Raw genomic sequence first — 23,506 nt, 5'->3', positions numbered from 1 at the left:
GAGAGATTATATTTATAAGTCTTTTTCAGATTTTCTTAAATTAAATAATAATATAAAATATTTTTGGAAAGTCAAGTGACTTAATTTTTGTTTTTCTTAACAAAGGTAAAATCTTTTTAACGAGTTAAAGTTAACTCATTTTCAAATAATAATATAAAATATTTTTGAAAGTCAAGACTCATTTTGACTTAATTTTTGATTTTCTTAGCACAAGTAAAATCTTTTTGGTGAGATAATACTCATTTTCTCCCTCTAAAATTGTGACATATTTAAAAAATATTTACAATTTTATATACAAAAAGATAAAAGAAATATGAAATAAAATGAAATGCAAATTAAAAAGAAAATTTAAAAATAAAATAATAATAAAACAAAAGTTTCAAAATTTTAAACTTTTAAAAACAATAAATTTGAAAATAAAAGTTTAAAATTAAAATAAAAGAAAAATTTAAGCTAAATTAAAAAGGAAACTAAATTAAAAAGAACTTAGATAAAATAAACTTTAAAAATAAAAAATAAAATGAAATAAAATGAAATAATTTTAAAATAAAAATAAAGACAAATAAAAAAATTAAAACTAAATTTTGTACAAAAGAGATCATGCCAAGTGACTCAACGAGAAACAAAAATCTGGCACGATCAAAGGCTTTAGTTAATAGGTCTGCATAGTTGTCATCAGTATCGACCCGTTCTATTGTGACAAGCTTTCGGTTCAGATTTGAGAGATGCTAAGCAGGTAGTGGTTTAGTTGTTCTACCAAGTTGACGTCTTCAAATGTCAGGACTCCATTTGACACTTTTCCTTGTTTAGAAATATTTCCACCCATATCACTAGCAAAGGAAACATATCCGCCATCGAACAGTTTAATGTCAAACAGCAAGGATTCGTCTCCTGTCATGTGTCGGGTACAGCCGCTATCTAAATACCATATACTATTAACAGAATGTCTTGGCTGACCCTACACATTAGCAGTTCAATTAGATACAGGTTCCCGAGACTTAGTTGTCTCGGGAGGGTCAAATGTCCTTTTCTCGTTGTTGTTTATGAAGTTGTGGGACGTGTCAGAATCAGAAGAGCAGTCTTTAGGATTCCATGCACGAGCAGGTTTCCTGTTTTTAAAAGATTTTCGATCTCGTCTCCTTCTTGGTTTTAAAACAACATCCTCAGATTTTTCAATCTTTGAGTGTCTTTCTGCTTTCTTTTTGATGAATTCTCAGACTTGTCGGTCTTTGAATTCATTTTTGCTCTCTCCTTCTTGGTTATCTAAAAAGGAGGTTTTTCATTCTTTTTACTTTTGGATCTCACGTCCATTTCACTGGCAGAACTGTCAGATTGATCATTTCTATTCCTTGAGCTTGGTTTAGCTCTGGATCTGAATTGATTAAACCGACTGTTCGTTTTCCTTTTCATATCATGCCAGTTCTTGCAATGTCTTGCAAGGTGAGAAGGATTACCACACACAAAACACAACTTTCTTCTATCTTCCCTATAGAAACCGTCAGAATGATAATACATGGGTTGTGGCGAATAAGGAGATGGTTGTATGGGAACAAACAAGCTGTCAGATCTATGACCCCGATCATCAAAAACATTTGTATAGAAATAGTTAACATAATCTTGTGGATAGTAACCATAGTAGCTATTACCAAATTGATTGTATAGTTGAGGTTGATAATATAGATTTGTGGATTGATAAAAATTGTTTCTATGAGGTGGCACATATTTACCAGATGTACTTGCCTTTTCCTTTTCAAAATGATTTTCATTAATTTTAGTTTCCTCAACTTTACAATCTTTTGATGAGCAACTGGGTAGGTTAGTATTCACAGAGATCTTTTCATGCACAGTTCTATCAATAATGGTTTCATCAAAAATAGTTTCACAATCACTATCTGAAGTAGAAACTTCATTTTCATTTTCAAGAGGCGTGCCAACATGAACACTCTCATCAGAATTTTGGAAATATTTTTCAAAATATTGTTCAAAATATTTTTGGAAACAATATTATTACAGACAGGGTAGTTAATAGATGAATCAAAAAACAAGTTTTTATCTCCAAAACCCATGTTTGTTTCCATACACCCACTTTCTTCTACACAACCTGCTACAGAAGATGAATCATTATTAGGATTAACTGAAGAATTAGCTGAAATAACAGTCTTGGGAGCTGCAGGAACAAATGTCTTTGATATGGGCACATGACCAATACCATAGACCATTTCTTCAGCAGGAGGAGAATTAAAATCAAGATGAGGAACGCTAGTATAGTTATTGTTAAATGGTGGAGGTACAACTGAACAATCATAGCCTAAATCAGTCTTTAATCTTAATTCCATTTGTGACCCAATAAGTTTGTTCAGCTTTTCGGTGGCTAACTCAAAGTTTTCTATGGCAATCTTCTTTTAGGTTAACTCAATCTCTAATTTAACAATTTTTGCGTTTAGTTCAACTACTTGATTTTCATGACGTTTTGCTAAATTTCTAGCAATTGAAACTTGTTCCCTAAGATCGGCCATATCATTACCATGAGTGTTAGTTCTAATAGTGTAAATATTTGCAGCCTTTTTAAGATCATCATTTTGAACTCTAATGCTATCAATTTGTTCAAGAATTTTAGCATTATGGTTTCTATAGTGAAGAACTTTATCAATACATTCTTGAGAGCAGAGTTTGTGTACCTCGGGAATGAGAGAGGAAGGTGTGGGAATCCCGTCGGTGGTGCTTGAAGAGGTACCAGCCTGATCAGTGAATGCCATCCCCGCAAAGTTCAGAGGATTCTTTAACTCTTCAAATTGATCTTCTTCCCAATCAAGTACAGTTGAATCGGCATTCCTAGTAATCATAGCCTTGGAGTTCAATTCGAAGTTCCCTTTTGATGAGCTTCCTTGATTGATTCTAGGGACCCTTGGCTTCGATGAGTAGTTTTGGATGATTCTCTTACCAGACTTCTTAGTACCTTCATTGTCAGACATCTCGGTGATCTTGATCTCTCTCACAGCCATTGGAGGAGTTGTGCATTCACGAGCAAAGTGACCTGGCTCCCCACAGTTGTAGCACCGGAGCTTGTCTTTCTCAAAACCAAGATTCTTCCCATCTTTGAAACTATCCTTCCCGTACTTCTTCATAAAGTTTATGGCCCGATGAACAGCTATGACCATCTGATATTTGATATCCATTTTCTTGAGATCATACTTGTTGATCTCGGGAAGATCTCCTTGTTCAAACGATGGAGGAAGCAACTTTCCTTGTATCAATTCCTCATGACTTGACAGGAAGGCATGAATCAAAGCTACATTAGAGTCATCAGTAGGTAGAGGCTTTGAAGTAGTGAAAGCTGGAGTGCTTGAAGTAGGCTTGATTCCATGAGCATTAAGTGCTTAGCCACGGATTGATTAACAACAGATTGAAATGAGCTTGAGTTTGCACTTGATGATGCTTGAGACACACCAGCATTCTTAAAGGTTGAACTTGAATTTTGAGTAGTGTAGTTTGAATGACTTAAGAATGCTGAATTAACACCTGTTCCAGTTGCCATGCCTGCCTTTGATAGAGAAATTATGTGATTGTTCATCCTTAGCTTCTCATCCATCACGAATGACTTGATAACTGAGGCTAAATCCGACAAACTCATGAGATGAAGGTTGGAAGTTCTCCTGATGGTGATAACACTGTTGCTCCATGAGTAAGGGAGAGAATTTAGAAGCTTGTCGTTGATCTCAATTTGCTCGAATTCAATTTTCGCACTGTTGATTTTTGTTATCAACGTTTCAAATCTTGATATGAGACTATCAATTGATTCTCCTTGAATGTAATTAAACATGTTAAACTCTCCCTTCAACATCCCTTTACGGCTGTTTCTCATTTCCAGGTTCCCTTCAAATTTGTTCACTAATTAGCAGTGGTGTAGTCTCTTAGTGTCAAAGCAATTTCTCGTGAAAGGGATACAGTTAGGATACCAAAGGCCTTTTGATCTTCAGCAAGCATTCTTCGATCATCATCATTGTAGTTAGTCACGGTTTTGGGAACCTCACCATCAGTACCAGTTGTCATAGGACGGTGTGGACCCTGTTCAATAGGTTTAATAAGATTGTAATCAATGATCTTGAGATAATTGTAAAACCTCCACTTAAACTCATCAAAATCACAGTCCCATTTCATCAACTTTGGAGGCTTAGAAGTGGTTCCTGCCTCGTTCTCAAACATCACATATTGAACAGCTTCAACACTAGTAACAGTGGAAATTGGGTTTATCATTTCTTAAAATCTGCCCAAAAACTAAGTCTGATATGATTTAATGAAAAGTGATCCTTTTGAAAAGTGATCTAATTTTGAAAACTGAGCGATTTGAAAACTGAGCGATTTTGAAAACTGAGCGATTTGAAAACTGAGCGATTTTGAAAACTGAGCGATTTGAAAACTGAGCGATTTTGGAAACAGATCGTTTTAGAAAACTGATCGATTTTGGAAACTGATCGATTTTTGAAACTGATCGATTTTGGAAACTGATCGATTTTGGAAACTGATCGATTTTTTGAAACTGATCGATTTTGGCAAAGTAGTCAAAAATTTTAAACAAATTTAGTAAGTCACCAACCCACTTTCCTTGTCACCTTTCTCAACCATATCTAAATACATGCAACTATACAAACACAATTTCTTGAGAATCACACACCACAAACACAACCTTTAACCCATTTTCAACATCTTCATGAACAAGAACAACTTAAATTTCTTAAGAACTTGAAGAACACAAAAATCCGAAAATCACTTATTTTCTCAAAAAATCCGTCTTTTTACACACAAGACCAAAATCCAAGGTTGTGACCCAAGATCTACAACTAGTAGAGCCCGAAAGCTCTGATACCAATTGTAGGTTCCGTGACCGGATCAAACAACACAACAAACTAAGTACTAGTCGTTCTTGGATCAACCTCACAACTAGTTGGCGGAAACAACTAGTCGGACCGAGATCTCGGATCTTGTGTGTGGGTAAGTGAGGCCAAAAGTGAGAGGATGGTTAGAGAGGTTGAGAGAGTTTTGGAGTTTACTTGGATGAAATTAAAATGTGAAAGGGTTATGTGGTGTATTCCATCCACACACATTATATAGTGTGGGTATGTTATACACCATTCCGTTAATAACAAGCCCAATAGGCACCAAATACACAAGGCCTCGGGCCCAAACATACAAACGTAAACTAGTTACAAATACGAAAGACTACTAATGAAATGGACCTTACACAAGCTATATATTGTTACTTAACATATATAATTTCGGTCTCATCATAACGTTCGATTACAATTAAATATTCGACGACTCTAATACAATCAGTCAATAATTATCACGAGTCGAAACAATTTAAACACCAAAACTTTTTAAGAAACAAAAGTTAACAAACTAGATCTTAGTTAACATGCACTGAAAAATACTTCTAAAAGATGTTACAACATATAGAAAAGGACTAGCTAGTTTAATTTCCTTGGTAAAAGTAGTCGGCTAACTTATATTATTAATCAATAACATATTAGAATTAGAATACTAAATATACAAGTTGACATGATCATAGGTAGGCTATTACGTCACCATGCACCCTATATATATCATGAACATTTACTCACTAATAATAACCCTCATAACCAACAATCAAACCATTAAAAGATTCATTTGATCAAAGTGTAACTAGAAGATGGTAAATGTTCCAAGAATCAAACTTGGTTCACAAGGTTTGGAGGTATCAGCTAAGGGTTTGGGTTGTATGGGCATGTCTAGTGTTTACGGTCCTCCGAAACCCGAACTTGACATGATCAACCTAATCCACCACGCGGTTGATGCAGGAGTTACCCTTCTTGACACCTCCGACGTCTATGGCCCTAAAACCAGCGAAGTCTTACTCGGAAAGGTCACATTCTTTCACACCACTCTTTCTTTTTCAGCTCGTGAGTCATTTTTTCATGCTCGAGCTCGGCTTGTCTATTATTAATTTTTTTTAAACGACGATTATCTTCAGTACGTATGGGTGGTTGCAGGTCGGTTTGAGGTCGACCCTGGATGTCATTTATTAATTAAAAAATTTATATACATTTTAATTATTTTTACATATTTTGGAAAAAATAACCTTAGATGAGACTAAGCTCGGCTCGAGCTTGTGTGCAGTATCTTGAACGTGCCAAAGATTGGATTGAGCTCGGGTTTGCAGTGTGAAATTAATAAATAGAAGTCCTAGAGAGTTAAAGCTTAAAAAACACATAAGGCTCATCAAGACTCAACAAACCTCCCATACAAGGGTCGAGCTCCGACTCGATAACTAAACAAAATTTATTTAGGGCTTGAGCTCGATAAAGCTAGGCTCTTTTCGTAATTTTTATCAATCCGAGAGCGGCTTGGCTCGTTTGCACACATAGTAAGTTATATATTGGTTGGTAAAAGTAAAAGTCAGTTACTGATCAACACTAAATTGTGTAAAAACATTTAATTAGTGTATTATTAGTGAAATTGCTAATTCATTAAACCATTTAATTATAATACACAAATAAATTACTGCAAACAGGCTTTGAAAGGTGGTGTAAGGGAAAAGGTGGAACTAGCAAAAAATTTGGGATTAAGCGTGACAATTATTTTGAAGTATGTGGCGATCCAGCATATGTTCGGGCCGCTTGTGAAGCAAGTTTAAAGAGGCTTGAGATCGATTGCATCGATCTCTATTATCAGCACCGTATTGACACTCGTGTGCCCATTGAAATCACGGTATCATATCCATGTCTTACTTTTTTTTTTAAACGACAAACTCACACATCCATAAACTTACTCCTCATAAAATATAGAGTCGTCACTAGTAAATGAATCAATAAATAAGTTTTCAAAAGATACATACTTTCTCTTCTAACTTCACCACTCCGACTTGTAACTAGCCGGTTCATATAGAGGCATCTAAGTAGACTCAACCAACATGTTTCCGGTCAGAGATGTCTGACCGGGTGTCCGGTTATGAGAACATTGCCTAAAACTTTTGAAATATTACTTGCAAGATGGGACAAATGAAGAAACTTGTGGCAGAAGGCAAAATAAAATATGTAGGGCTATCAGAAGCCTCAGCTTCCACCATTAGAAGAGCCCATGCAGTACATCCAATCACTGCTATACAACTAGAATGGTCATTATGGTCTAGAGATGTTGAGCATGAAATTATTCCTACTTGCAGGTTCATTATAAATCTATATTCACCCTTTTTCATATTAAATCTATATTTATCTTAACTTTGCATATATGTTACTTTGGCAGAGAACTCGGAATTGGGATTGTCGCGTATAGTCCTCTAGGACGGGGATTTCTTTCATCGGGTCCCAAAGTGATCGATAGCTTACCTGAGGGTGATTTCCGCCAGGTAAGCTAAAGAATCATAAAAATTAATAGTACAATAAAGACAATAATTTGGATTCAAACTCATGTTTATGTACTTTTTAATATATAGTCTCTACCAAGGTTCCAAGCCAAAAATCTTGAGCATAATAGAACATTGTTCGAGCGGGTTAGTCAGATTGCGGCAAACAAGGGGTGCACCACAGGCCAATTAGCATTGGCCTGGGTTCACCACCAGGGTAAGGATGTGGTTCCTATACAGGAACCACTAAAATAGAAAACTTTGAACAAAACATAGGAGCTTTGTCTGTAAAGCTAACATCAGATGAAATGGCAGAACTTGAGTCCATTGCTTTAGATGAGGCAGCAAAGGGCGAGCGGTACATGGATGGTTTCCCCACGTATCAATCATCCGACACTCCACCATTGTCCTCATGGAAACCTTAAATGATATGTTAGTTTTGCTATAACGTATAAATTTCTTTTGTGTTACATCATCGTGTTTGTATGTTCTTTGAGAGTCCTCGTCTTGGAGGCATGCGAGTTTATGATAATAAGCCTCGGTTTGTATTTTATCAAGGGAGCCGCGATGTATAATAAATCTCTACGTTGTTTTCTAAGGCGTTACTTTTGTTTGATTTATACATTTTTTTCGGTTAGAACAAGTTACCATACATTACAAGCAAATTGTACATATGTTCAAAACTTTACTAAACAAATTAGAGTATATTTTATTTGGAAGTTTAAAACATAACATGTTGAAACAAACAAGACACATCAAATTTCATCATGACAAAAACACAAATTCATATATGTAACGCGCAATAGAAAAAGCCGGCCAATCTTCTTACTCGGATTTCCATGAGGACAAGGGTGGAGTATCTGAGTTCGTATAAGTGTGCGCTAAAATCTGTTCGGGCATTCTAGCACCCTTGAATGAAGCCAATGATTCAAGCTCAGCCATGTCTTGAGGCGTGAGTTTAACCGCAAGGGCTCCAAGGTTCTGGTTCAAGTTTTCAATCTTGGTTTTACCGGGGATTGGACCTACGTCATCCCCTTGGTGTAGGACCCAAGCTAAGGCCAACTGTGACGGGGCGCATCCCTTTTTTTGCGCCATTTCACTCACTCGCTCGAATACAACTTTGTTTTGGTCGAAATTCTCTCCTTGTAGCCTTGGTAGAATCTATGAAAGATGAAAAAAAAAATATCTTGATAAGAGTCATGAAATTTACACATCACATATTCACATTCACTTTGAATTGTAATGTTGTACAAGTACAAACCTTTCTATAGTCGGTATCCGTCAAATTCTCCATCAACTTTGGACCCGATGCAAAGAACCCGCTACCCAGCGGACAGTAAGGAACAATCCCAATTCCTAATTCCCTGAAGTTAAAAAAAAATAAAGATATAGAAGCATAATGTTAAATTTTCAATGACTTGTTCTTTTCTAATAATATTACTTAATTTTAAAGAGTATAGAGTTAGTTTATTAAGCAGTTAACTTAATACACATTTCTCTCACTTGTTCTTAGATTTAGCTTATAATAAGTTTATAATATTGTATTAATGCGTCTAAGCGATCCTGATCGACGATGGCCACTTCATATTTACGTTTAGTTAGAATCATGCATTAAACGATCAACAAAAGTAAAACCAACTCGGTAACAACTTAACTGACTGACTAACTAACTAACTAACCGTATACTCTTTTAAAAAAATAGCTTATGGCATACCTGCAAGTGGGAATAACCTCTTCTTCGGCATCTCTAGTCCACAAAGACCACTCGAGTTGTACAGCTGTTATAGGATGAACCGCGTGTGCCCTTCTAATAGTCGCAGGACCAGCCTCGGATAGACCAATGTGTCTTATTTTACCCTCTTCAACCAGTTTCTTTAATTCTCCCATCTATATATATAGCCATGCATTATTTAATAATCTTTGTATTTTTACAAATCATAACCGAATAAGAGCGAACTATAATATAAAAAGAAATGAAGATGAACTTACGGTGATTTCTATAGGGACTTTTGTATCGATGCGATGAACATAGTAAAGATCAATGTAATCAACATCAAGCCGCTTCAAGCTCGCTTCACAACAAGCTCTAACGTACTCCGGTTCACCATGAATTTCCGCCTTAAGCGCATCCTCACCTTCACCAAATTTGACCCCGAATTTAGTAGCTACTTGAACCTCCTCTCTTTTCACTCCCTTTAGTGCATGTATCAAATATCAATTCACACACACATTATAAGTTGATCATTCATAATCAAATCACACTTTATATGCTACAAATCACATGAATTTCGACAATAAAGCTTGGGTTGTCAACGAGCCTAGCTGCTCGCGAGCTACTTGATTGGTTCATAAAAGATCTTAGCAGAGCTCAGCTTAAACGAGCTCGAGCCTAAAAAACTTGTTTAGTAAACGTGCTAAAAAAGCTTAATTATTAAACGAATCCAAGCCTAAAAAAACCTTATTTAGTAAACGAGTCCAGGCTTCACTTATCGAACTCGTGAGCCTAAACAAGCTTGTTATTTATATGGCTTTATCTAATATATATATATCTGATATATATTTATTTAATAATTATTGTTATATATAAAACTATGATAGAAATAACTAAATAATATTATTATATATATAAACTTAAAATTAAAACGTATAAAAAATTAACTATAAAAATGTATAAATTAATAAATAAATAATATACTAGCTTGAAAAATTTCTCACAAGTCGAGCTTGGTATAAATAAACCGATACAAGCTCAAGCTCGGTCAAGCTGGGTTCGTTTACACCTCTATTATAAACTAGTAATTAAATTACCGTTCCGACGAGGATTTCATTGGTGTGAGGTCCGTAGATGTCAGAAGTATCTAGGTGAGTGACGCCGGAGTTGATGGCATGGTGGATGAGTTTTATCATGTCTTCTTCGGGTTTCGCAGGGCCGTAGCCGGCAGACATGCCCATGCATCCTAGTCCAATGGATGAAACCTCTAGCCCTTGTGGTCCAAGCTTGATTCTTCTCACGCCTGACACGTTTTCAAACGTTGAATGTTTGTTTGTTTATATGAATTTAAAGGTGACTTAAAAATATATTGTAAGGTGTTGTTGAATATGAATATATGATTGGTAGTTGACTTGTCCAAAAGCATGTCGTTGTTGAGTAAGTGGAAGCAAAGTAGAATATTATTATTCATTATAGGCGGCTGCCGTCTACAAGCATAAGTTGATTTTTCTTTAATTTCTTTTTTTTCAACAATTTTTTCTTAGTTTTCTCTTGTTAAATATATATATATATATATATATATATATATATATATATATATATATATTTTAATAATGACTTTTTTTATAAAAGTTACTGTAATAAAACATATTTACATTAAACTATTCATTATTTACAAAAATAAAATAAAATATAGTTATGTAATCTTTGTTTTCAATCAAATAATAGGGAATTAAGTCAAATTACATTACATAGTAATCAAAGTATTTTTGGAACCTAATTATACATTTAACTTTTAGATATTTTTTAAAAATCGTTAGTACATCACTGTACATGTATTACATTTTTCATCTATAAGATGTATATAAACATTTAACATTTTTATGTATTGATTGTTGGGTATAATCTTGATGTTTCGGGTAGGTTCGGGTCAAGTACGGGTTGCGGATCATGGGTCAGCATGTGTGTACGTGAGTAGTTAAAGAATTGGTCCATGTTGACCGAGTTATGTGGAGCTAATTAGTGGTTGTTGCAACAAGATAGGGTAGTGCTTATTTTATGCATGTGCTTATTTCTTTTGTTATTATAAATAGGACAGTAGGTTTGCTATTTTATTACTTGTACTCTCATTTCAATATAATAGTTTGAGCATCTCAGAGAGTTCCAAAGTTTATTTTGTTTCAGTGCATATTACATAAATGTATACGTAAGTTTGTGTTAGTGTGTGTGGAGTGGGGCCTGAACCAATATTGATATCTTCTACACCATGTAGTACACGGTTCTAAGTTAGTTATATTATATATTTTCGTTTTATGAAAAATTAAGTATATGATGATAATGAGAAAAAAGTAAAAGTAAAATGAGCACCTATAGTCATACAAAGCTTAACTATATAAAATATAAGAAATTTAAACAATTGTTCTATATGTAAAATTTACTCCCAAGACATTAAAAACAAGCATACAAGTTTTATTAGAAGATGCATGATCTTAAACATAACATACCCTGCCATCCAAAGCATCATAATGAAAACTTTCTTAGAAAAGTCTCTATATTAAACACGCCTCGCAAAAGTGATCAATACTCTTTAAAACAACACGTTTTTATCTAAATCGTTATGGCCATAACCCATTTCCCGAAGCTTAATTTTAAACAACTTCTACATTACCTTTCCAAGACGACAATGGGGGAGTCTCCGAATTTATCCACGTCAGTTGCATGAGACCATGTCTTTCCCCCTTTACATTTTCACTTGAAGCGAACGATTCAAGCTCAACCATCTCTTCTGGTGTTAGCTTTACAGATAAACCCCCAATGTTTTGGTTAAAGTTTTCAAGCTTCGTGGTCCCTGGTATTGGAACCACATCAGTTCCTTGGTGGTGCACCCACGCTAAGGCTAGTTGAGCCACGGTACACCCTTTCCTTGTAGCCATCTTGTTCACTCGCTCAAATACAGCCTTGTTGTGATCCATATTATGAAACCTTGGCATAAGCTGAAAAAGTGCAATGAAAAACTTAAACTTAAGCTTCCATTTCTAAAATTACAAAATTAATTTTTCTTTAGAAATATGCATACCTTTCTGGTGTCACCTTCTATCAAGCTTTCAGCCAATGACGGACCGACAGCTAGGAATCCCCTGCCAATAGGACTGTAAGGAACAATCCCAATACCAAGTTCTCTGCAAGTAGGAACAATATCATCTTCTAAATCTCTAGACCATAAAGACCACTCGTTCTGTACTGCGGTTATCGGATGAACAGCATGCGCCCTTCGGATTGTCGAAGCGCATGCTTCTGATAATCCTATATACTTCACTTTCCCTTCCTCTACCAGTTTCTTGAGCTCTCCCATCTTTTAATTACAGTTTATCACATATACAAATGATAAAGAACACAAATGTTAATATCGTGTCAGTCACATGAACTTGAACACGGCTCACATATTAATGGGAAGTCCCAAACACGACCATTTGACCCGAAAGTATTTTTTTTTTCCTTTTTACATTCCTTTCACAAGTTAATACTTTAGTTTACATTTTAAAAAAAGTTACAAATTTATATAAAACAATGACATTTTAATTATTAAATATTATGTTAATTTCTTTTTTAAGTTTAAATTTTAGCTTAAGATACCTGATCAATATAAATTGTTACGTATAAAAAAAATAAAAAGGTTAAACATGTCAACTAGTGAACCTGGAAGGTCAAACCCAAACACTACCCGTTTAGCTAAACGAGTGCGACCCGACCCAAACCCACAAATTCGTGTTAAGTTCCTGTCGTGTCAGAAATTCACACGGTTTTGCCCGATAACACAGAATAGCAAGAGAGACGAACCGTGACTTCAATAGGGACTCGAGTATCAATCCGATGAATATAGTAAAGATCAATGCAATCAATGCCAAGTCTCTTCAAGCTAGCTTCACAACATGATCAAACATAAGCCGGATCACCACAAATGTCCAGCTTTCCATCTATCCATCGGATTCCGAATTTCGTAGCAATTTGAACTTTCTCTCTAAGTCCATTTTCTTTCAAAGCCTGCAAAAAAAATAATTAATTATAAATAACATACAGAAAAAACACTACGTAACGAATCTGATCGAGATCGGATCAATAAAAAGCTCGAAATGAGCCGAGCATTCTCAAGCACGACCAGAGCAGGGGCCTCAAATAGCTCATTTAGTTGTCGAGCATGAGTTCAAGCCTGGTACATTTTTATGTTTGACCTCATTTAGACTTCTATTTATTAATTTCACACCGCACAATCGAGGTTGAGCCAAGCTTTGGCTTGTTTAAGTTTTCTTTTTTCCAAAATGTATAAAAATTAAAATAGTATATAAATTGACAGATAAATAATAAACAAGCCTAGCCCGAGCTTTAAAAAAACAACTCAGGAGCCTAGCTCAAGCTCAAAGCTCAGCTTGGCTCATTTACACCCCCTAGTATATGTACCTTGCCAATGAGGATTTCGTTGGTGTGAGGGCCGTAAAAGTCGGATGTGTCAAGGAAGGTGACACCTGAATCAATGGCGTGGTGGATGAGTTTGATCATGTCGGCTTCGGGTTTGGGAAGTCCGTAGTTACCGGACATACCCATACAACCCAAGCCTTGTGCTGAAACCACTAGACCTTGTGAACCTAGTTTCACTTTTGGTACCATTGATGAAGTCATGAAGAAGCCATTATTATTATTATTATTATTATTATTATTATTATTATTATTATTATTATTATTATTATTATTATTATTATTGTTTGTTGATTGGAATTGTATTAATGCTAGTGAATATATGTGTACGTATATATAGTATATCTCTAGTACTGTTGAAGCTTGAAAAGCTGATGAACTCACTGATGACGTCGATATCATGGATTCGTTTTGCCATGACGTGCTACAAAAGTACAAATCTATTAGTTTATATTTATTTCAGTATTTAAATTTATGCATAAGATTTTAATATTATTTTACATTTTATTTACATAAAGTAATATCAAGTTATTTCATGAGTCATTCAAATTTTTTACTAATTTCAGTAATTGTTTTTTTTTTCAGAAAACTTGACTTGCATTCGTCCTTTTCACTAACGATCGTTAAGTTTTTCAGACGGTAAGATTACATATCGTTAAGTTTTCCAGACGGTAAAATTACAAAAGCGTAAGTGCATTTTAATTTTTAATGGATTTTAGATTAAAATAAAAATGAGAGTGAAATGTGGGGTCCATTTTGATAATTATTAACATTTAAACATATACGGAGTAAATAAGTATCACCACCACTCGACCCTGCCCACCACTTCATCTTTTTTCTACGCACCACGTCTGCAGACACATGCCAATTTTCCAATGGCCTACTGGCCACCATCACCTTCAAATTTGGGTTTGGCCTACCCGCCACCATAAAGAGGCGGGTAGACGGTTTTTAAGAGATGGTCTCATTTCAACAAATAAACAAAAGTATTGAAACTTGTACATTGCGCATTAATATATCCACTTGGATTCCAATCAAATCAATTCAAGACTGGCTAGATACCGATTATCTAGTTACATCGTGACAAAAAGGATTTGATTTTATTAATTTATATTAGTTACTTTTTTTTTCGATTTTGAATAATCAATTATTTTTTCACCTATTTTACTTCTATGTGTGAGACTAGAAACCCACAATTTTGGTTGAATGCCACACACTTTTGTCACTAGACCAAGCTAGTGATTGTTTATAATGGTTACTAGTTTACTAACATGATTAATGCATAAATAGTGATCATTTATGAAATTATTTGCAAAATATGATTAATGAATATTTATTAATTTATCATTATTTTATATCATTCTATATATTATTTCATCAAATAATAAACACACACATAATTAGTCTTGACGAGATTTATTGTTTACTCACATTAAGCGTATGCTAAATAATGTTGCGTAGCGTGCGACCCTCAAAGTATCATATTATTAATAGTCACATGGATATATGCTAAGTAGCTCATAATTGACTTGGCTATTTTACACCCCTAATGAAGCATGTATTTACTCCCAAGCCGAGTTCGACTCTTATATTAAATGGCCAAGCTTGAATCGGCCTTGGCTCGATTGTTCGCTTATAAATGGTCCTAGCTTCTTGCCAGTCGTGGTCCTTATATAATAATTCCCGCCATTCAAAGAAAAAAAAATATGCATCAATGTCTCATTCGTAAAATTTATTTTCAAGACATAAATCACAAATATGCAAGTTTATTAGCAAATGCATGATCTTTAACATAACATAACATACCATGATCAAGAGTAACATAAACAAAAACATATTAATAACTTTCTTGGAGAAGTCATACATATCCAAATTTTATTCATTCATAAAAGTGGCCTCAATTTTTTATTAAAATTTACTTTGATCCAAACCAAATTGATACTCTTTTAAAACGACAAGTTTTGACCCAAACCGTTAACAATAAACCCCGTTTAATATTAAACATCTAAACGCCTTTCCAAGAAGACAACGGAGGAGTCTCCGAATTTATCCACGTCAGTTGCATCAACGCGTTTCTTTCACCCTTAACATTTTCACTTGAAGCAAATGATTCAAGCTCAGCCATCTCTTCTGGCGTTAGCTTCACAGATAACGCTCCAATGTTTTGGTTAAAGTTTTCAAGCTTCGTGGTCCCTGGTATCGGGACCACGTCGGTTCCTTGGTGGTGCACCCAGGCTAAGGCTAGCTGAGCTGCGGGGCACCCTTTCCTTGTAGCCATCTCGTTCACTCGCTCGAATACAGTCTTGTTATGATCCATATTCTGAAACCTTGGCATATTCTGCAATGACAAACTTAAACTTAAGTTTTTAGTACAAATAAGATATTTTTATTCTTTTACTAATATTCAAAATTTATGCATACCTTCCTGAAGTCACCTTCGATCAAGTTTTCAGCCAATGACGGGCCGACAGCTAGGAATCCCCTACCGATAGGACTGTAAGGAACAATGCCAATTCCAAGTTCTCTGCAAGTAGGAATAATTTCATCTTCTAAATCTCTAGACCATAAAGACCACTCGTTTTGCACTGCGGTTATCGGATGAACAGCATGCGCCCGTCGGATTGTCGAAGCGCATGCTTCTGATAATCCTATATACTTCACTTTCCCTTCCTCAACCAGTTTCTTCAATTCTCCCATCTTTCAATTATATATACAAATGTTAACAAAAAGAACGAAAGTAACAAGTACGGTGTACATCAGTCGGTTTTGGGCTCAAACCAAGATTCAGTTTTTGGGGTTTAGAAAACCGATCCGTTTTGGTTTTCACAATGTGTTCGACGTTTTCCAGCTTTGTCTTTCGGGCCTAAAAGTTTTATTATTACACATTTGAGTCTAAAATGTTTAGTCTCAACCATATTATTTTTTTTATAAATACTTGATGTTTCTACATAGGGCTGTATACGAACCGAAGGGACTTGTTCATGTTCGTTCGTTCGTTAAGATTTTATCGGACAAGCGAACGGTTCGCAAACATCTAACCGAACGAAATTCTTGTTCGAGTTCATTCATTTAGAAAATGAAATTGCTCGTGAACGGTTCATGAACATAAACGAACGTATACAAATAGCCTCTGTTTGTGTTTGTTCACTTAGTTATTCGAACGAAATTCCTTGTTCACGTTCATTCATTTACTATACAAACGAACATAAACGGACTTCCCGCAGTTCGTCGAAAGTTCGGTTCGTTTTAGCCGTATTTCTACAGTATCAAACTAGTTGGTATTTTGCAGAAATTAAGAGAGGCTAACCGTGACTTCGATTGGGACTCGAATATCAATCCGATGAACATAATACAGATCAATGCAGTCAATATCAAGTCTCTTTAAGCTAGCTTCACAACATGATCGAACATACGCTGGATCACCACACGCCTCTGTCTTTCCATCCACCCGTCGGATTCCAAATTTCGTAGCAATTTGAACTTTCTCTCTGAGTCCTCCTTGTTTCAGAGCCTGCAAAAACCAACAACAAAAACTCAAAACAATAAAAAATAAGCCTATTTGAAATCAAAATAAAAAAAAACTCCTAAACAAAATCAAAATGATTAAAAAAACCCCTAAATTGAAATAAAAATAATAAAAAAAATACCTAAAAAGTAGTTACAAAACACCTAAATGGAAATCAAAATATTAATAACAAGGCCCATATTTTCATATCAAATAAAAAAAAACTTTAAATTGAAATCAATATAACTAAAAGCATGAAATTAAATTCAAACTAATTAAAAAAAAACCCTAAATTGAAATCAAAATAATAATAAAAAAATCAACAAAACTGAATTGAAATCAACATAATAAAAATATCCCTTAAACTAAAATCAAAATAATTAAAAAGCCCCTAAATTGAAATAAATAAATTAAATAAACCCAAATTGAAATCAAAATTAAAAAAAACCAAAATTGATATCAAAATAAAAAAAAAACCCAAAATTGAAATCAAAATAAAAAAAACTCAAAATTGAAATCAAGATAAAAAAAACCCAAAATTGAAATAAAAAAAAAAGCCTCTAAATCAAAATCAAAATAATAAAGCCCCAAAATTGATCGATTAATAATAATAATAATGAGTACCTTGCCAACGAGTATTTCATTGGTGTGAGGTCCGTACACGTCAGACGTGTCAAGAAACGTGACACCGGAGTCAATAGCGTGGTGGATGAGGTTGATCATGTCGGGTTCGGGTTTGGGTAGTCCGTAGTTACCGGTCATACCCATACAACCCAAACCCTGTTGTGAAACCACCAGACCTTGTGAACCCAGCTTCACTTGTGGCACCACTGATGAACAAGCCATTATTATTGTTTGGTGATTAATGTTTAGTGATATATATGAGTTGAGGGGCATGTTTGGCTAAGCTTGATGGAGTGATTAAAAAGACAAAAATGTCCCCTGTCAAAGTGATTGTGATTTCTAACTAAGACGGAGTGAATGATCAGTCACTTGGAGCAAGTGACATATTGACTACAGAAACATTTATTAATTATTACCCTTATTACACATAAAAAAGTGAAGGAAAATTTAAAGCCAATAATATTATAATGAGCGTATTAAAATCAAACACAAAATTTATTTTAAGAGTACTTGAGTCCAGCCCATAAGTTGGATCCACAAAATATCACTTTGGTGGGAAGTTTGGCTCATTTACATAAAACAACAAAATGAAAATGAATTAATATTATTTGTAATTTAAATTTGTAACTTATAGTGACTTATGGAGGGACATTTTTGTCTTTTTACCCCTTCATAAGTTATAAGAAGCTCTCCATAAGTCATGAGTATCAGTGTGATAGTGATTGAAAAAAAATAGAAAGAGGATGATGAAGTCACTCATGACATTTTATTTACTTCTGTAGATTCGCTTTGCCACGACGTGTTTAAAATCCATTAGTACAACTTTTAATTTTAATATTATCATTCAAATTCTATTGGTTTTGGTTGTCGGTTCGAATGCCAAGCTCATTTAAGATTAATCAAACTATATGCCAAGCTCATCTAAGTCAAACTCTGAAACCAACGTAAGCCTGGTTAAGACAATATAATCTGGACAGAGATAGAAAACAGGGCTCTCAAAATTAGAGGATGCGGTGGTTTAACATATAAGAAATTCGATGTTATAAAAAAGTAGGAAATTTTCATAATATTCATTTGCAAGAGATAGATTCAAAAGTTGTCTATTTAATGCCTGAAATTGTTCAATATATAAAACTTGAGCGAGTATTTTGAAGAACAAAATTGTAGGGATGAGTGTTTTGAAGAAGAAAAATGCAAGGAACGAGTATTTGAAGAACAGAATTTTCAGGATAAGTTTTTTTCATAGCTTTTTTGTTTTATGAATATTATAATATCTCGATTAGTTTTACTTAGATATAGTTTTTCTTTTATAACTTTTAAAATATAAAATTTTATAAAATTCCAATACACTGTTAAGAGTTGTTTTTTACGTGTCGACATAAATTTCATTCAAAACCGATCCGGGTCAAATTTGTATAGAACTAATTTAACCTGACTCGGTTTTGAATAAAATTTATGTCGACGCGTAATTTAAAACTTTATATTTTAAATAAATATAAAAGGAAAACTAATTTATGTAAAATTAATTATAATATATAATTCTAAAAACAAAATTTTATGAAATACTCGTCCCAATAATTTTCTTCTTCAAAATACTCGCCCAAGTTTTTTTTATAGTGGATACTTTCCCTTGATTTAAACCGGCATGACAGGATGTGGTAAGAATTTAATCGGTATCGGTTTGATTCGTTGTGGTACGATTGGTAAGGTACCTAATACGCAATAACAATTAAAAAAGAAAACTTAATTATAATCAAAATAATTAGGCCTAAGATAATGCTCCAACAAGTAACACCAACAATTCAACATATGCTGAAACTAAATAGACCAAAAACATCAAAGTCACAACCTTTGAACCTTGGTTAACAACATCAAGCCTAACATAAAGCTCCAACAAAGCACAATCTTTAAAAAAAACACTTTGCAGTTTGAACACCTCCACACCAAAAGAAAGCTGACATGGCAAAAATCTGACAACTCGACAACTTCCACGTCAGCAACTATGGTACTAGCAAGGCTTGGTGTGGCAAACGGTTTACAGTACTACAACCACATTAACTACTTTTCCAAGATGACAACGAAGGAGTATCCGAATTTATCCACGTATATTGCATGTACGCGTGCCTTTCCCCCTTCACGACATCACTTGAAGCAAACGACTCAAGTTCTTTCATCTCCTCGGGTGTTAGCTTAACAGACAACGCTCCAATGTTTTGGTTAAAGTTTTGAACCTTTGTGGTCCCTGGTATCGGGACCACATCGGTTCCTTGGTGGTGCACCCAAGCTAACGCTAGTTGAGCCGCAGTGCACCCTTTCCTTGTAGCCATCTCGTTCACTCGCTCGAACACAATCTTATTGTGGTCCATATTCTGAAACCTTGGCATACTCTGCAATAACAAACTTAAACTTAAGTTTTAATACAAATAAGATTTTTTTACTAATATTCAAAATTATGCATACCTTCCTGAAGTCACCTTCTATCAAGTTATCAACCAATGACGGACCGCCAGCTAGGAATCCCCTGCCAATAGGACTGTAAGGAACAATGCCAATTCCAAGTTCTCTGCAAGTAGGAACGATTTCGTCTTCCAAATCTCTAGACCATAAAGACCACTCGTTTTGCACTGCGGTTATTGGATGAACAGCATGAGCCCTTCGGATTGTCGAAGCGCTTGCTTCTGATAATCCTACATACTTCACTTTCCCTTCATCCACAAGTTTCTTCACTTCTCCCATCTTTCAGTCACATATACAAGTGATTAAGAGCAGCAAAACTAACAGGTTGGGTCGGTTTCGGGGTTCAAACCAAAAATAATGTTTTTTGGCTTTCGGTTTTTCATAATGGGTTCCGCTCGGTTTCAGTTTTTATGTTGTCATTTGGACTTTAATTTTTTGACAGATAAAAATGGTGAACATAATGAATTTGGACCAAAAAAATTATTGTGCATATTTGGGCCAACAACTTTTGGAGTACATAATTTTTTATTTATTAATTATTTAGTATTCTAAAATAAAAAATTGTAATCCATAAATGCAGTAACAAAAAGAGGGTTTTTTTTTTTATTTTTTATATATATTTATTTTTAGTTTTACGTGTTCTGTTCGGTGTTTTGGGTACATGCAAAACTGAAACCGAACTGAAAATTCAATTTTTTTGGAAAAACATAAACCAAATCGTCGGTTTTGGATTGTGTTTGATTATGTCGGTTATTTTGGTTATTTCAGTTTCATGTACACCCCTGCTAACAAAGTAATATGTAAACCAAGCAAAACAGCTTGTCTTGTTGTTTCAGCCAGTTCGGTTTGGGCTAAAACCGAACCAAAAACTGTTTTTGAGTTTATAAAAACTGCTCGGTTTTGGTTATTCAGTTTTGCCATTTGGGCTGAATTTTTTGGGCAGGGAAAACAAGTTGGCAGAAAATAATGAATTTAGGCGAAGTTATAACAGACAAAAAAAGCAAGAAAAACGAACAGTGATTTCAATCGGAACTCGGATATCAATCCGATGAGCATAATAGAGATCAATGCAGTCAATATCTAGTCTCTTCAAGCTAGCTTCACAACATGATCGAACATACGCCGGATCACCACACGCCTCTGGCTTTCCATCGATCCATCGTAATCCAAATTTAGTAGCTATTTGAACTTTCTCCCTCAGTCCTTTTCCTTTCAAAGCCTGCATAAAGTTTCGAGTAATAAAAGGTTGGTTTGGTTCGGCTCGATAGGGGTTCATGTGTTTCGAGTTAGAACGGGTTCAGGCTGGAACGGATTTTGGGTCAAAACGGGTTGTTTAAAACGTTTTTTGTGTTTTTTTTTTTAAATCGTAGTACATTTAAATTTTGCTTCCAGTTTTTGGCATTGGTTATGCTCGCGACATAAGTTAAGCATGTTTAAATGGCGCTTACATGTACCGGGGCCACGAAACGTGCTTACAACGCCACGTGATGCGCTTAACCTGGTCCTGGTACATGCTTTACCGCTTGCTCCGGATGAGTAAGCGACGTCAGTTACGTGTGCTCAATGCCGGTTGCCCACACAAAATGAGTCTGGGTCGGAACGGGCTTCGATGTAGAACAAGTTTGGGTCGAAACACATTGTTTAAAATTACGATACTGACTAGGGGTGTAAGCAAACTGAACCGAACCGGACCGGACGAGACATTGTCCGTGTCCGTCCGTTAAGTTTTTGTCGGATAAACAGTCGGTTCATGAACACTCTACCGAACAAAAATTCGTGTTCATGTATGTTCATTAAGGATTTGAGTTTGTCCTTGTCCAGCGGCGAAGCTTGGACTGAGGCACCAGGGGGAGGGGGGTGGTTGTCAAATTATTGGCCGGAAAAGGCTAAACTTACACTACGTACAGGCCTGTCTCAACGTCCTCGGAGGCCTAAAACTTTCTAAAATGTTGAGGCCTTTTATTTTTATTTTCTTTATGCGTATAACGCTAGAGAGTATACAAAAATTATAGAATATGAATGATATGTCGTGATAATGGATATGAAGCAATCATCCTTAGCTTGTGGCTCATCATTGTGTTACTAATTCTAAAAAAAACTCTACTTTCAAAATCTCATAATACATAACTCTTATTTAAGATGGAGGCCCTATAAATATGAAGGCCTAAAGCTATTGCCTCATTTAGCTTACCCACGATACGGCCCTGACTACGTATAAAAAATTTCAACCGAAAATGGGTAAACTTACACTACTGCGCACAAAAACAGGGGGGGGGCGGGGCCACCCGGGCCTCAATTAAACTTCGCCAATGTCCGTGTCACAAAACGCTAACAGGCACTAATGGATAAACGAACACTGACGGACACTAATGGACATTAATGGACAAATAAACATAAACAACTCTAACGAACAATCAAACAAAAATGTTCGGTTCCTTTATTAAACAGACGGACGTTACCGAATGCTCACGAACACTAATGAACGAACGCGGCCTTTGTCCATGTTGGTCCTTAAACTTACCGAACAAATTTTTTTTTTAAAACGGACGAACATAAACGAACTTTCCGCCTAATTACTGACCTTAGCGATGAGTATTTCATTGGTGTGAGGGCCGTAGGCGTCGGAGGTGTCAAGAAACGTGACGCCTGAGTCAATGGCGTGATGGATAAGTTTGATCATTTCGGGTTCGGGTTTGGGGGGTCCGTAGAACCCGGACATACCCGCACAACCCAAACCCAGTGCTGAAACCATTAGACCTTGTGAACCCAGCTTCACTTTTGGCATCACTGTTGACGTCATGCTGATGTTGTTAGAAGCTTTATCTGACCGTACTAATGTATAAGGTAGGTAGATAATGAAATGAATCACTATGTAATAATATTTTATATGTCCTGCCATTTGTTTTAATAAAAGTTCATTTAGTATATGAACAAACATGATCAAGGAATTTTGTTCACGTTCATTTTTGTTTTATTATGTCCGTGAATTTTGTTCACGTTCATTTTTGTTTTATTTCGGTTAGCCAAATGAAATAAAACATTGTATGTGTTTATTTGTGCTCAATCGTTTGTGTTCGTGAGCGTCGGTTCACGAATAAGTTCATTTTTTAATAAACGAACATGAACAAAAGATTTTGTTCGGTTAGATGTTTGTGAACAGTTCGCTTTTCGATAAAAGCTTAATAGACAACCATGAACAAGACCTTGTTCGATTTAGTTCGGTTTACTTGCAGCCTTACAAGTCTTTTCAAACAGCAAAATATATTTATTATTAAATAAGCGTTGCTTCTTAAAACTATGTTAAAAAAATACATGTATTATTAAATAAGCTCTCTAGCCATTCAAAGTTATCTAACAAGTT

General features: G+C 35.1%; 2 protein-coding genes and 3 pseudogenes across 6 annotated transcripts; 1 reads left to right on the top strand and 4 right to left on the bottom strand.

The window, feature by feature from the left end:
- Window positions 1-5,473: 5,473 nt before the first annotated feature.
- LOC143581139 (putative aldo-keto reductase 4) lies at window positions 5,474-7,998 on the top strand (annotated as a pseudogene). Its single transcript, XR_013143784.1, has 5 exons — window positions 5,474-5,899; window positions 6,548-6,744; window positions 7,026-7,198; window positions 7,279-7,381; window positions 7,469-7,998. The product of XR_013143784.1 is annotated as a putative aldo-keto reductase 4 (transcript).
- Window positions 7,999-8,043: 45 nt separating this feature from the next.
- Window positions 8,044-10,420, bottom strand: LOC143581138 (auxin-induced protein PCNT115-like; annotated as a pseudogene). Its single transcript, XR_013143783.1, has 5 exons — window positions 10,157-10,420; window positions 9,368-9,571; window positions 9,093-9,265; window positions 8,640-8,742; window positions 8,044-8,539 (listed from the first exon to the last, which is right to left on the bottom strand). The product of XR_013143783.1 is annotated as an auxin-induced protein PCNT115-like (transcript).
- Window positions 10,421-11,681: 1,261 nt separating this feature from the next.
- LOC143581137 (putative aldo-keto reductase 5) lies at window positions 11,682-13,763 on the bottom strand (annotated as a pseudogene). The gene is made up of 4 exons (XR_013143782.1): window positions 13,545-13,763; window positions 12,927-13,130; window positions 12,166-12,441; window positions 11,682-12,082 (listed from the first exon to the last, which is right to left on the bottom strand). The product of XR_013143782.1 is annotated as a putative aldo-keto reductase 5 (transcript).
- A 1,662-nt stretch (window positions 13,764-15,425) lies between these two features.
- LOC143581135 (putative aldo-keto reductase 3) lies at window positions 15,426-17,941 on the bottom strand. The gene is made up of 4 exons (XM_077063984.1): window positions 17,689-17,941; window positions 16,867-17,070; window positions 15,981-16,256; window positions 15,426-15,897 (listed from the first exon to the last, which is right to left on the bottom strand). The coding sequence occupies exons 1-4, from the start codon at window positions 17,908-17,910 to the stop codon at window positions 15,565-15,567; spliced, it is 1,035 nt and encodes a 344-aa protein (XP_076920099.1). The 5' UTR covers window positions 17,911-17,941; the 3' UTR covers window positions 15,426-15,564.
- Window positions 17,942-19,737: 1,796 nt separating this feature from the next.
- On the bottom strand, window positions 19,738-22,959 carry LOC143581136 (putative aldo-keto reductase 5). 2 transcript variants are annotated; one of them, XM_077063987.1, is made up of 4 exons: window positions 22,727-22,959; window positions 21,161-21,364; window positions 20,110-20,424; window positions 19,738-20,075 (listed from the first exon to the last, which is right to left on the bottom strand). In XM_077063987.1, exons 1-4 carry the CDS (start codon window positions 22,943-22,945, stop codon window positions 19,743-19,745), a joined length of 1,071 nt encoding a protein of 356 aa, XP_076920102.1. In that variant the 5' UTR covers window positions 22,946-22,959; the 3' UTR covers window positions 19,738-19,742. The 2 variants fall into 2 exon arrangements, with proteins under 2 accessions (XP_076920102.1, XP_076920100.1); XM_077063985.1 differs by having other exon boundaries at window positions 20,149-20,424.
- Between the last annotated feature and the right edge of the window lie 547 nt (window positions 22,960-23,506).

This window comes from Bidens hawaiensis, unplaced genomic scaffold (assembly GCF_021521415.1).
Source record: "Bidens hawaiensis isolate Kalapana, Puna unplaced genomic scaffold, B.hawaiensis_p1.1 tig00030814_1, whole genome shotgun sequence".
Classification (NCBI taxonomy): Eukaryota; Viridiplantae; Streptophyta; class Magnoliopsida; order Asterales; family Asteraceae; genus Bidens; species Bidens hawaiensis.
This window is presented reverse-complemented; position numbering and strand designations above follow the sequence as displayed.

Bases quoted from the DNA above. Each gene is read 5' to 3' on its own strand.
- LOC143581135 (XM_077063984.1), bottom strand. From the start codon at position 17,910: ATGGCTTGTTCATCAGTGGTGCCACAAGTGAAGCTGGGTTCACAAGGT. The intron at 17,071-17,688 runs GTACTCATTATT...TGGTTTTTGCAG, and splicing joins ATGAAATACTCGTTGGCAAG to GCTCTGAAACAAGGAGGACT. The intron at 16,257-16,866 runs GTTAGCCTCTCT...TATAATTGAAAG, and splicing joins GAGTCCCAATCGAAGTCACG to ATGGGAGAATTGAAGAAACT.
- LOC143581136 (XM_077063987.1), bottom strand. From the start codon at position 22,945: ATGACGTCAACAGTGATGCCAAAAGTGAAGCTGGGTTCACAAGGTCTA. The intron at 21,365-22,726 runs GTCAGTAATTAG...AACTTTATGCAG, and splicing joins ATGAAATACTCATCGCTAAG to GCTTTGAAAGGAAAAGGACT. The intron at 20,076-20,109 runs GTATTAAAACTT...TTGTTATTGCAG, and splicing joins TTAGTAAAAAAATCTTATTT to AGTATGCCAAGGTTTCAGAA.